The sequence below is a fragment of the Sinocyclocheilus rhinocerous genome, unplaced genomic scaffold (genome assembly GCF_001515625.1).
Source record: "Sinocyclocheilus rhinocerous isolate Xijiao unplaced genomic scaffold, SAMN03320098_v1.1 scaffold306, whole genome shotgun sequence".
Lineage (NCBI taxonomy): Eukaryota > Metazoa > Chordata > Actinopteri > Cypriniformes > Cyprinidae > Sinocyclocheilus > Sinocyclocheilus rhinocerous.
This window is the reverse complement of record NW_015662161.1, coordinates 1,587,977-1,601,626: the sequence shown is the minus strand read 5'-3', so window position 1 is coordinate 1,601,626 and position 13,650 is coordinate 1,587,977. Positions and strand designations below refer to the sequence as shown.

The window sequence follows — 13,650 nt, the reverse complement described above, 5'->3', positions numbered from 1 at the left end:
TATGAAGTGAAAGGACATAAGTGACTGACATTTATTTTACTAAAAACTTCAAGTAATCATCGTAACCTGTGTAACCTACCTCTGTTGGTGAAAACCATCACTACACTGCACTGCTTTTTAGCAGTTGATGGATTTTTGATGATTTTTTTTTTTTATGTGATCATTTTTAAGTATCCATATGTTTTTATAATTTATATATCTGGAACATGTAGTTGTAATTGATAAAACAAAAACCTGTCAAACTTGTATATTAAATTGTTTAAAGAATTATGATGGCATGAAAGTTATATTGCATCAAATGGAGGAGGGGGGGGGGAATTGAAGGAAAAGCAAAAAAAAATAATAATCATCATCATCATCATGATTGCACAGCAGTCCAGTAGGTGGAGACATGCATGTGTTTTACCAATACATTTAAACTAACGAAGAAGAAGGAGAACCGGAAGTAGAAGGGGGGTCAGCCAGAGAAAGCGCCAGTAAAGATGTCTCCGCCGTCTCACTTCGACTTCACTGAAGCCAGAGATAAATTTACGGTGAATTATATTTACAAACATTTACCGATAGACGATTCGCAGACGGTTTTAAAAAGAAAGTGTTTTGTTTCTATCTCTTGCCTGCCAAGTCTCTCCTCCAAAGTACTATGTAGCAGTAGATATTATCATAATATATATTATTTATCATACATTAGACCTATTGGACTAGACATTTGTGTAAAGTAATTTGTTAGTGAATGCTTTAAAATAGATGATGGTGTTTGAGGAGGGTATAATGAATGAAAAAAAATAGTATTACTATGCTACATGAACCAAAATCATATATTTTCACTGTACTTTGGTGTTTTTATGTCTGGAAACCACGTAATATCATGCTACATTTAGTGTTTTTGTCATAAATACTATAACCACTTTAATCAACTTATGTCAAACTATTTTTTTTTCTCCCAGGCTGCCACTAAAAGTGCTGTAGATATCAGGAACTGTAAACCCCTGACCAACGCTTTCAGCCACCTGCCTGGAAAGTAATAATTGCTCTTTATCAAGATTTTCAATTGTTTGTTTATATGCTTGAACCATCCTCAATGATGTATTCCAGTGAATAAATCCATCACTGTTGAGATGTTATGTGTGATTTCAATTAATTCTTCACAGTGAAACTGAGAAGAAAGCCACTCTTGATCAAGCCCTGCGTGGAGTTCTTGAAGAGCAGATTGTGAGTCCACAGCTGCTTCTTTGTGCCCCAGAATACTGGCATACTTGCATTTATTTTGCATATGAGTTATCATTGTGTATGGTGATGATTTTATTTAATTTAGGTGAAGCAGAAAGTGAACGTTGAAGATTTCCTTTCTCTGATCTACATCAGTATAGACGGTGTGACTGAAGGTACGCGTGAACTACCACTCTTCTACACAAACATTAAAGTATAAAAAATGATTTTCAGATCATCAGTCGTTTTGCATTGATTTATTGTTTTCGTAAAGGCATCTGCTCTGCTACCACTCCTTTTCTTCTGCTGGGAGATGTTCTCGACTGCCTTCCTCTGGACCAGTGCGACAAAATCTTCTCCTTTGTTGAAGAAAATGTGTCTACATGGAAATCTGTACGTTTGGACCTTTTAGTTGATAGTGCTTTTTTGGGTGTAGAAATCAATTAGACCAATATGTAGAGAACAAGCACCAAAGAAGCATAGGCACCTATTGTAATTGTTACTGTTCTTGCTATTCTTCTTCCAACAATGATGTCTATGGCAGCCCATAGAAACGCTTGCATGAAAGTCATGAAATTTTGCACACGGATAGAGGGCAGTTTTGCCGTTTGTATATTTGGAATATCTATCTCACACCTTCTAGTGCCTTCAACGGCTAAAATTTTCACGTGAGTTTTTGCTAAAAACTTACAAGCAAGCTTCTTTGTTTCTGTTTCTATGTCCACCTGAAGTTTTCGTAAAAACCTACGTTTTCGAACTCATCCTAGACCGTTCTGGCGATCTTTACCAAATTTGGTGTCACCGCATTTTTGTAAATGCCTATGACTGTGAATTTACACCATTTTAAGCATTTCATTATAGGGCTGCACGATTAATCGAATGCGATTGTCATGCGCATTTTGATAGTAAAGCCGGTTCTGTAATCAGCAGGAAATCATCATCACGTGCTTTCAGATGGAGCAGAGTTTACTACACAGAGCCGTAGTTCACTGACAAGTTACGCAAAAAAAATCGCAGACGATTTTATTGCACGATTCTGAAATCGTTCGCGATAATGACAGCTGTTTGCATAGCTTCTCAGTGAACTACGGCTCTGTGAAGTAAATGCTGCTCCATCTGAAAGCATGTGAAAATACCACATTTAATAACATATTTTTACTCCAAACTCACTTCATAACATCAGTCGAGTGTTTGAAATAAATCCTTCTGTGAGATGATGTGGCTTCTTACACAGAATAAGGCACGCAACATATTTCATAGTATTTAAGCAGTGATAAAGGCATTGCATTATAAATATACTTTATTTTAATGAAAATTATAATAATAAGAACTCAGATAAACCGTATATTGCCGTAGTCGTGTGTTTATTAGTCACGTTGAATCAATGAAAGCAGCTGAATCTTCTGTTTATTCAGCTGCAGCGATAGGCATTTTCTGGGTTTCTTCTGCGAGGCGTATTTGGAGTTTCAGCGCGAGAGCGCCCTCAGTATTTTGGATGGAGATTTACTGCTGATCACAGAACCGTGCTTCACTGAAAGATACGCATGACAATCGCAGCTTCTGTCGAATCGCAGTCTCAATTCCATTTCGATTTATCGTGCAGCCCTATTTCATTATGTTAATAGAATGGTTTGTTCAGTCTTCAGTGTTACCGTTAGCTTGTGTGACCCCTTAATTGCTGCTTGCAGCAATATTATTTATGCTTGCTCTTTCTTTCATGTTTACAGAATACCTTTTACTCTGCTGGAAAAAATTACTTGTTAAGAATGTGCAACGGTGAGTTTCAAGTTTTATACAGATGTGTGCTGTGCATTAAAGAGACATTTAAATTGCACATAAATCAGTTTTTGGAATAAAAATGTATTATATCATAACTATATAACTTTTATATAATGATATAATTGTTTTCTACCATAGTTTGTTGAAATATAAATGCTTAGGCCCAAATTAAATTGTGAATACCTAGTCCTAATATTCAAGTATATCTGTAGCATAATTCTTTATTGAGAATGTGTTGGAGTAGCCTAACATTACCACTGTGTTTGCCTACAGACCTGCTCAGGAGACTCTCGAAGTCTCAGAATACAGTGTTTTGTGGACGAATCCAGCTGTTTTTAGCACGTCTCTTTCCTTTGTCAGAAAAATCAGGTATACTTTTTTTTAACATTTGTTGTTTTTTCTTGGTTCTTCGTTCAGTGGTTATTTTATGACTTGATGTTTTTCCCTTGTATTACAGGCCTGAACTTACAGAGTCAATTCAACCTTGATAACATCACGGTGTTCAACAAAAATGAGCAGGATAGCACACTTGGACTGCAGGTAAAGTCATGCTGACAGATGTTGGGTTTGATTTACTTGGCCATGTATTTTTGAAAGTTCACGCAAGCAGAAAATGTGAATAAAACGGACAGTTAGACACCTACACTGGATTCTACATTAGATGTCAGACATGTTTTAATTTTTTCCCCCAAGCACGCAGAGGTTAAGGAGGAAGGGATGGAGGTGGAGGAGGGAGAGATGGGTGATGAAGATGCACCTGCTCCCTGGTAAAAGATACGAGACATTGTCTTGCTTTTGCTTTATTTTGGCTGTTATTAAACGGCACGTAATTTAAAGGGCTTTTGTTTTGTAGCTCCATTCCTATTGACTACAACTTGTACAGAAAATTCTGGACCCTGCAGGACTATTTCAGAAACCCTGTACAGTGCTACGACAAGTTCTCATGGATGACTTTCCTTAAGGTAGGTATTTGATCATTCAGTTATCTGATGGGATGCATGAAGTGGTGTGCAGGTGTGCATGCACAAACAAAATAAAAAAAACTGTGCTATGTAAATAAGTTCAGACCGCTCATTTGCGTACTGAAATGGTTGACTGCTGTTAATGCACAATCATCGTTGTAGCTCGACTAATTGTAATACTGTATTAAGATTTCCATTTGAACTGAAAGCACAAATCTAGGCTACGCGCTGCCGGTTTGTTTCATAGCAAAATGCAAAACTGTGGCACTTCATTTACTGACGCACTTCACTCGGCAGCGCTTAAACCACTTACTTGCCAGCAACCCGCCAAAATAAAAGCTTGCGCTCTAGAAAGCTTTATCTTAGTCCTAATGTCAGCTGTATATTTCTCCAGAAATTATGACCGGTTAAAATTACTTTGTACTCTTTCAAACTGAAGTTGTGGCTCTCTCATAACCCCCTCACACAAGCGCTTTTCAATGTGTGTCTGTTGTTGTTTCCTCTGTTTTGTTGTTTTTCGGTCTCTTTAGTTTTGTTTTCTACTGAGAAACAGCAGCCCTGGCCAGTGCTGCCACCTTGTGGGACAACCGATTAGTGCAAAACCAAGTCAATGCGCATGTGCGACCTGCGCGTGCAATAGGGCTGGGACAATAAATCGATGCATCGAGAAATGATTCTGAGATTTTCCTGAAGGCATCGCGTTTCTCTCTTGAATCGATTCTGAGCTTAGTTTTTAACAGTAGATGGCACTGCATGCTGCAGAAATAGCCGTATTCTGCTTGCTTCCAGTTCCTTACACACGCACCATTTGAGTCTAAAATAATCATTCATAAAGTTTGAAAAGGTTGAAGCGAATTACAAGGATGTTCACAGGGGGCTGTTTACATTAATCTCGTGTCATAAAAGCCGAGGTCCAAGTACACTTAACCACTTACAATACTCAGCCGAACGCACAAGCGCTCTTCTTCGTGAGCATTTGAGTGTGCGGTTAAAATCTAGCCTAGAGTGCCATCTGCTGTTAAAAACTAAGCTCAGAATCGATTCGAGAGAGAATCACGATGCATTCCGAAAATCTCTGAATCGATCCACGAATCACGATGCATTGATTTATTGTCCCAGCCCTAGCGTGCAAAGTACGCACGATTACAAAAACCGGATGGAGTGCATACAGTATGCACATACTATTCTGGTGACGAAATTTGCATCACGCACACTCGGCCCGGATTTACCTCTTATCGCGACATAGGCAAAATAAATTTTTAGGCACCACTTCCCTGTTAATATATAATGTTACCACTCCAGCAAAAAAAATAAATAAATCGTAATCAGTGGAAACAGTTACAGAGTTCTCTATCGCAATAAGCACAAAGTCGTTCCCTTTGCGTTTAGTCAGTGAAGATCAAATGTAGTTCTTAATTCGTTTAAGAATGGAGAAAAAGACTGTTTCATTAATAGGCTCTGGCATCGTGGCCACATTACCACTTTGGGAGTGCATTATTTATTTCATAATTTTAATGGCCTGGAGTCACAACCACACCTCAAGACATTGTTTAGATATTTTATTTCAAGACATTTGTCATGTTTCCATCCTGAAAATTTGTGTGTGTTGCAATCATTTACGCACCTCACGCCAAACCTTCCGATGGTAATTCCAAAACTTAATTTTAGAGCTAATAACGGAGGTTTGAGCCATTGATATGCAGGCTAATTTAGTTATTAGAGAGAGAGAAATTAAGCGCATGTCAATACCTGCGTCTGTGCATCTCTTGGCAGTGTTCAGCGACATCGTCTCTACTAATAGTGAATCTTTCAGTTGAACTGCTTCAAGAACCTCGCTACTGAAAAATGTCATGTAGCTTTTCAGCTGCGAAACTATTTTATTTATAAATTCGTGGGGCAGCGCTGACAGTAAGTTTCTGTGCGCGTCTCCATGTGTGTGCGCGAGAAGGAAAGCGTGATTTCCGTACATAAAAAAAGGTGGAAAACATGGAAATAGTTTGTCATTTTGTATCCTATTGTTTGTTATATTTATTTGCTCAATGTCTTTTGTGGTTTTGGTTCTTTTACTGCTGGACAAAGCCCATAATATAACAAAAATATGATATATCTCTTCATTGTACCTTGGGCCCCCCTGGACGAGTGAGCATAGGCATGTGCCTAGAATGAGAGTGTGTGTAAATCCAGCCCTGCGCACACTGTACGCTGACCCTCACGTACACATAAAAACCGAAGTATACTTTGGGCTTAAGTGTATTATAAAATAATTGTATTTTTATTTTATACTGAAATTTGTTTTAAAATATAATAGTAGTATCGCACTTTATAAATTTTCGTTTATTTATTTGAAAAAAGCTAAATAAAGCGCAATAATATTATTACTATTATTTATATGTGACCCTGGACCACAAAACCAGTTATAAGGGTCAATTTTTTCGAAATTGAGATTTAGACATCATCTGAAAGCTGAATAAATAAGCTTTCCATTGATGTATGGTTTGTTAGGATAGGACAATATTTATATATATTTGGCTGAGATACAACTATGGTACCCATGCGACTTAAGACTGGTTTTGTGGTCCAGGGTCACATATACAAATATTATTTTTTTCTAGTTATATTTAATGGGTCACACTATGTGCAGTGTGAGCACCAAAACAAATCTCCAGGTGCTCTCATGAGAAACTTATGTGCATCTCTGGTTATAACCAACCCACCAATGGAGCTAAAAATTCTTTGATGAAGATTCTTATAAAAAAAATGAATTTTAAGTACAATTTCAGTTTAGCAGACAAAGTACATTTACACTTTGCGGTTGTCCATAGTTTGCATGTGATGAACTACAATATATCTGTGGTTACTTTGATTGGCCACCTGTCAATTGAAAAGGAAAAATGACATTCTTGGTCCACAAGTATCTTGTTTTAATGTCCCATCAATTGTGTTCTCTGTGCAGTATTCAGATGAGACACTAGCTGTGTTCAAGAGCTTCAAACTGGATGACATGCAAGCCTCAAAGAGAAAGCTGGAGGAGATGAGGACTGCTGCTGGAGACCACGTCTACTTTGCCAAGTTCCTCACCAGTGAGAAAGTTGGTTCTTCCAGTATTTATTAATCGACTTTTGAATAAAACCGTTATTAGTACACGCCAGCCGTTGACCTGGTAACACAAGGCAAATTTCCCATCTTTCTGCAGTTGATGGACCTTCAGTTGAGTGACAGCAACTTCAGACGACATAGTCTGCTTCAGTATCTCATCCTCTTCCAGTATCTCAAGGGCCAGGTCAAGTTCAAGAGGTCAGGGGAAACGGCAAGCATATTTAGCATCATTTTAGTCATAATGCAGACTTTTCAAGCTGTAAGGATAACAGTAAAGTTGCCCTGCTTTTTGTCAATAAATATTTTTACCTCAATTTCTCTCTAACCTTCGCAGTTCCAGCTGTGTTTTGAATGACGATCAGTCTTTGTGGATTGAGGACACGACCAAACTAGTCTATCAGGTTAGTCTTAACCTTTAGAATCACTGATTGGAGGTGTGTGGTATGTGTTAATAACACTGTTATGTCATGTTTTATTACTTTTCCCACCCTTTAAGTTACTGAGAGAAACCCCTCCAGATGGTGACAAGTTTGCGTCGATGTTTGAGGTCAGTAGTATCTGTATACATATACATGCTATAGGCGTATGGATTTTAGTTTCTCTCTCATAATGAAATTGCAGCCTGGTGCTCTAAAAGCTTTATCGTTTCATCTTAATCTATTCGTTATATCTCCAACAGCACATCCTGAACACAGAAGAAAGCTGGAACTCTTGGAAAAATGAAGGCTGTCCAAGCTTTGTGAAAGAAAGGTATTGAATAAAAACAGCACAAGAACAGCTTTATCCATATTTACACAAATTAGTATTAAAGCGTTTTGTAATGAATTATTTGAAATAGTTAACGGACTCTGAAGAAGCATGCAGTTTAGAGGAGATTGGTGATGTACTTACCCCAAGTGTTCTAAAATCTATTGTGCCTCATATTAGTTTATGGTGCTAAATTATGAGATTTTAAACAATTCAAATGTTACATATGCTTAATATACAGGTGCATCTCAATAAATTAGAATGTCGTGGAAAAGTTCATTTATTTCAGTAATTCAACTCAAATTGTGAAACTCGTGTATTAAATAAATTCAATGCACACAGACTGAAGTAGTTTAAGTCTTTGGTTCTTTTAATTGTGATGATTTTGGCTCACATTTAACAAAAACCCACCAATTCACTATCTCAACTAATTAGAATATGGTGACATGCCAATCAGCTAATCAACTCAAAACACCTGCAAAGGTTTCCTGAGCCTTCAAAATGGTCTCTCAGTTTGGTTCACTAGGCTACACAATCATGGGGAAGACTGCTGATCTGACAGTTGTCCAGAAGACAACTGTAAGTTGTCCTTACTGTGTGCATTGAATTTATTTAATACACGAGTTTCACAATTTGAGTTGAATTACTGAAATAAATGAACTTTTCCACGACATTCTAATTTATTGAGATGCACCTGTATATGTAAACATTTAAATGGGATATGCATATATTTATATGTGCAAACATTTAAAACTTGAGATGAGTACTTTTTGAGTCAAAATGTATTTAAGTACAAAAAAAATCGACAGTTTCAAAGTGGTTTCTAATAGAGCTCCTGAGGAAATTAGTGAATTTGACATTTTTCTGTTTTCTGACTGCCACAATTTTTCTGTTGCTTTTGGAGCAAATTGTTTTCAAGTGCTAATAATTTATATCAGATTACTCACTTAATCACTGTATTTTTTCCTTCTTGGAATCTTGCCTTATTTATTTGAAGATTTGAGGATGGGCAAAACTTTGCAATGAGCATCCAATAATATATAATGAGTTAAATTCATAATTATTATAGTTTATAATAAACAGCTTCCCTACTCTCGAAATGCACCATCTGCCACTGCTGGGAAGTGCTGGAAACATGCTTGATAATCAAAGGAAAAAATAAAAATTTCACTTATATGCATGATGGTACTTCAAAACTGGGCACTTTACTTAAATATCTATAACTTTATAAACAAAAAAAGATTGAATTCTGAAAATTCTGCAAATAACATATTAGTTTTTTTTAACTGCATTGATCAAAAAAGTGCACCAATATGCTTAGTTGGTCTATGAATTGCTAACGTTTAAGTCCCTCTGTTGACTTCTCTTTAGTTTGCAGGTGTGGTCACTGCTCTTTATTTAGTTGTGAATGGATATGTGAATAGAGTTGTGTTTCTCTCAGACCAGCAGAGACCAAACCCATCCGTCCCAGCAGAAAGAGACAAGCACCAGAGGACTTTTTGGGGAAGGGCCCTGATCGCAAAATCCTCATGGGAAAGTAAGATGATATTTGATTACTGGGTAACTTGTGTAACGGAGGCCAAATCTTATTTTGCATTTCTGCTGTTCTTGACCATCATCAGTGACGAACTCTCAAGGCTCTGGAATCTAAACCCTGACAATATGGAGGCCTGCAAGTCAGATAGCAGGTGTGTGTTTGGTAATACTCACTTAAAGATGCTTAATGCTAGAAATGTTGCATTAATACATGTCTCTGTTAAAGGGAGTTCATGCCATCACTGGAGGACTTTTTTGAGGACGCTATCGAACAGGCAGATCCAACTAACATGGTGGAGGAAGAATACAAGTACAGAGATTTACAAATTGAGTCTCATAAATGATCAAACAGTGCATCACAATAGATCAGAATTAATCATCAGAATAAACAGGTTCTTTGTCGTCGTCCCTCAGAGTTGTGCGTAACTCAAACTACGGCTGGCGAGCCTTGCGATTGCTCTCCAGAAGGAGTCCTCACTTCTTCCAGCCCACCAACCAGCAGTTCAAGAGTCTGGCAGACTATCTGGAAAACATGGTCATCAAACTGGCCAAAGAGCTTCCTGTGAGTGGACATCCACACTATCAGACAATGTAGAAAACATTCAAACTAGTGCTTGACCAATATAGGCTTTTCAGTTGCTAATATATGTGACCCTGGACCACAAAACCAGTCATAAGGGTCAATTTTTCGAAACTGAGATTTATACATCATCTGAAAGCTGAATAAATAAGCTTTCCATTGATCTATGGTTTGTTATGATAGGACAATATTTGGCCGAGATACAACTATTTGAACATCTGGAATCTGAGGGTGCAAAAAAACACCTTTAAAGTTGTCCAAATGAAGTTCTTAGCAATGCATATTACTAATCAAAAATTAAGTTTTGATATATTTACGGTAGGCAATTTACAAAATATCTTAATGGAACATGTTCTTTACTTAATATCTTAATGATTTTTGGTATAAAAGAAAAATCGATAATTTTGACCTATTCAATGTATTGTTGGCTATTGCTACAAATATACCCCAGCGACTTAACACTGCTTTTGCGCTCCAGGGTCACATATACAATGCCATCAACAAATATTGGCACCCTTAGTAAATATGAGCAAAGCAGGTCATGGAAAAAGTGTTTTGGTCCATTCACAAAAAATCTAATTATTGAAATAACTCAAACCATATTTGTTTTTCTCAAATGTATGCGTTCCACAATTATTGGCACCCCCTCAGCTCGCTCTTAAAAATAAAGCTTACAAGAGGGGGTTTATGCAGCGATGCAATTGAACCATTTTGGGTTCCTCAAGGAACCTTTCAGTTCTAAAAAGAGAGATTATATTTTAATAATCTAAAGACACCTTTCCCACTGTAAAGAATTTGAGTAGCGAAAAAGTTCCATGGATGTTAAAGGTTCCTCATAGATGCCAATAAAGAACCGTTATTTTTAAGAGTGCACAAGCATCAGGCGTACTTGAGTTTGTGTAGTTGACAAAACTGTCTCTAGACTTTATCAACACGCACCTGATCGTCTAAATGTTTGTGGAATAACAAAAAGATTACCAATATTGTGGATTTTTTAATTTTTTTTATAAATATGGATATCAATTTATCACCCAGTCCTAGTTTAAATGGGGATCTGCTAGAAAGGCACTTCATAAAGCTTGAATCCCTCAGTGAGCAAGTCAGAGGCGACTGTGACAATGAACCTAAAATATATTTTTACTTGTTGGAATTTGTAGCTGCGCAAATAAGTTTGGCGCATATTTTGGGGAAAAACATTTAATTTGTTCTCCTTTTTGTGTGTAATTTTATTTTAAAGGTTAGGTTTTTTTCACTTTGTAAATAAGACGAGAAACAACAAAAAAAGTCAATCCATTTCGTTCATATTTACCATGGGTGCCAATATTAATAGAGGGTAGTTTACAATATGATTTAATTGAAATTACAAGATTCACTCAAAAATTCTGCTCACCATTTTACTGTAAAATTCAATATTTTACGCAAGTTTAAAGTCTAAAAACTGAATCTTTGTTTTTCTTTAAACAGAAAGACCTTCCTTCTGAGGAGATAAAAACAGGCGAGGAGGATGATGATGAGAATGGAGATAACCTGTTAAAAGAGAGCAATGACAGTAAGTTTTTTTTGTTTTTTTTTTAATGAAAAGTCTAAAGCCATTTTTATGACTGTTGCCCTGCCTGCTGGATTCTGTCCACACTGTATTTCTCGGATCAAAATGGCAGTACGTTTGCATCAAAGTGGCAGCAGTTGCTAAGAAATGACTCCATAGGAGTTGTGTTGCTCGCCTCACTTTGTACTTTTGGTTTTGTTTCCAAAGCTTCATCACAGAACGTCACCTTCATTTATCTATAAAAGCTCAAGGACAACAGGAGTTCATTTTTGCTTGAGGCAAGCAGAGAAAATGTACAGCAGCCACAGCCACATAGCACATACAGAGTTAGTCGGTCATGGATTGTAATTATTTTGGGACGTGTTGTTAGAGAACTAGACAAAACAAAGGTTTTAAACCAGTGTTTCCCAACCCTGCTCCTGTAGTGCCCCCGCACTGCACATTTTGTATGTCTCGCTTGATTCAGCTCATGTAGTTAGAAGACCTGAAAAAGGAAGATATGGGCTGCATCTGATGTTCATAGGTCACATGACTTAAGTCACGTCCGGATAAAATTCATAAAACTTACTTTTTAATGGTTGCAAAGTAATTGCATACTCTAAGTAGGTACTACTTTTAAGATCCAAAACGCAGATAAAATTTGGCCGTACTTCAGGAACAGGTTTGGGGAACACTGGTTAGTCTGGTTTAAACTTTATGTAATAGAGCTGCAAGCAGCAATTACAGGGTCAAGCTCCCCATCGGCAGCCAAATAAGCATGATGACATGTTTTAGGTTTCATGTCACGGGCTTGCAACCATAAACGTCTGTGTTGAGCACCAAAGGACGTCTTCGACGATATTTCAAGATGATTTGACAGTGCATTTATAAAACATTGCATGTTATGACAAAATTAAAAATGATTGACACTCGAAACTGAATGGTTTGATTTGTTATGCTGCAAATGAATCTAAAGAAACCAGTCTAGTGATTTTTGGCCAAATAAACTAAATATCTTCTCAACATGCCAATGTATGTCATGAAATTCGTCAACGCGCTATAGGAGAATGGTTTGGTGTACCATGAATGATGGCCTTACAGTGATCTGAGATTATTCATCTTGTCTTCAAACGTAGTTGTTGTTGTTTTTTAATGAAAATTTGAATTGGCAGAAATTCTTAGAACTATGTTAGGCATTCAAGTCAGAAATTGTATTACTAGGCCTTATGGTTATAGCATAAGCATAGGTAAAACTCTGAGCAGTTGGTTGTGATTGAGGGTTTGGGATTCTCAGATTTTTCTATGTCCTGTGTGTTTTTAACACATGGCTCTATGGTAATATTACAAGGTCTAGAGCTAGCATAAGAGAGTGTCAAAGCTTATTTGTTGACTAAAATTGAACTGTCCTTTTCCAGGTCCCAGCATTCAGAGCAAGGCCGTGACCAACAGTCAGATGGACGAGATCGCAGCCAAGCTTGGGTCGCAGTGGAAGACGCTGGCAGACCACCTGGAGATGAGCGAGAAGGAGATCCGCGTGATCGAGTCTGACAGCGAGGATGTAGAACTACAGGCCAAGATGCTGCTGGTGGCCTGGCAGGACCGAGAAGGCCCTCAAGCTACGATGGAGAGCCTGGTCACGGCTCTGAACTCGGCTGGTTTCAGTAACATCACAGAAGGTCACAGTGAAACATAACAGCAACATTTTCTTTTGTTTTAAATTTTGACTGCACTTCAATGAAATGCATTCTTTAGCTACATTTTTTAATTAAATGTTCATTTGAAATCGGTCAATAGTTTTGTTTGTAAAATACACACGAGAGTGTCAATGGCATGTTTATTTCACCGTTTATGAAAAGCCAGTAGTCAATAATTTATTACAGAGCTCAAGTTCTCTTACTCTGACAGATGAGTTTACAGTGGCATTTGTTGCATGGTAGCTAAAGACATAAGCAGTAATTGAGCATAAAGACATCCTCTCAAAGTGCTTCGATATGAAATCCACCTTTGATAAGTTTCAATACACAACACATCCTTGTAAACAAATTGCATTTCTTTTGGTGAGATCCCAGTATCACACAACCTCTTCTTGATGTATTCAAGTCTGAAACTTGAGGCCAAGAACATCTTTATATACCAAGTCACTACTTCTCCTGCGGGAGGATACCGTCTATTGAGTATGAACACCTTTTCACAGGCTTAAAAAAAATATTCAATGCATA

At 37.3% G+C, this 13,650-nt stretch overlaps 1 protein-coding gene across 2 annotated transcripts; it reads left to right on the top strand.

Moving 5' to 3' along the window:
• Nucleotides 1–420: 420 nt before the first annotated feature.
• On the top strand, nucleotides 421–13,637 carry LOC107727519 (THO complex subunit 1-like). Of its 2 annotated transcripts, none has more exons than XM_016537397.1 (21): nucleotides 421–533; nucleotides 945–1,018; nucleotides 1,149–1,209; nucleotides 1,313–1,382; nucleotides 1,481–1,599; nucleotides 2,934–2,982; nucleotides 3,259–3,354; nucleotides 3,443–3,525; nucleotides 3,679–3,752; nucleotides 3,839–3,947; nucleotides 6,901–7,035; nucleotides 7,141–7,241; nucleotides 7,378–7,444; nucleotides 7,540–7,590; nucleotides 7,723–7,793; nucleotides 9,232–9,327; nucleotides 9,413–9,478; nucleotides 9,553–9,636; nucleotides 9,741–9,888; nucleotides 11,371–11,455; nucleotides 12,847–13,637. In XM_016537397.1, exons 1-21 carry the CDS (start codon nucleotides 483–485, stop codon nucleotides 13,122–13,124), a joined length of 1,968 nt encoding a protein of 655 aa, XP_016392883.1. In that variant the 5' UTR covers nucleotides 421–482; the 3' UTR covers nucleotides 13,125–13,637. The 2 variants fall into 2 exon arrangements, with proteins under 2 accessions (XP_016392883.1, XP_016392885.1); XM_016537399.1 differs by lacking the exon at nucleotides 12,847–13,637 and adding an exon at nucleotides 11,660–11,825.
• Nucleotides 13,638–13,650: the final 13 nt, after the last annotated feature.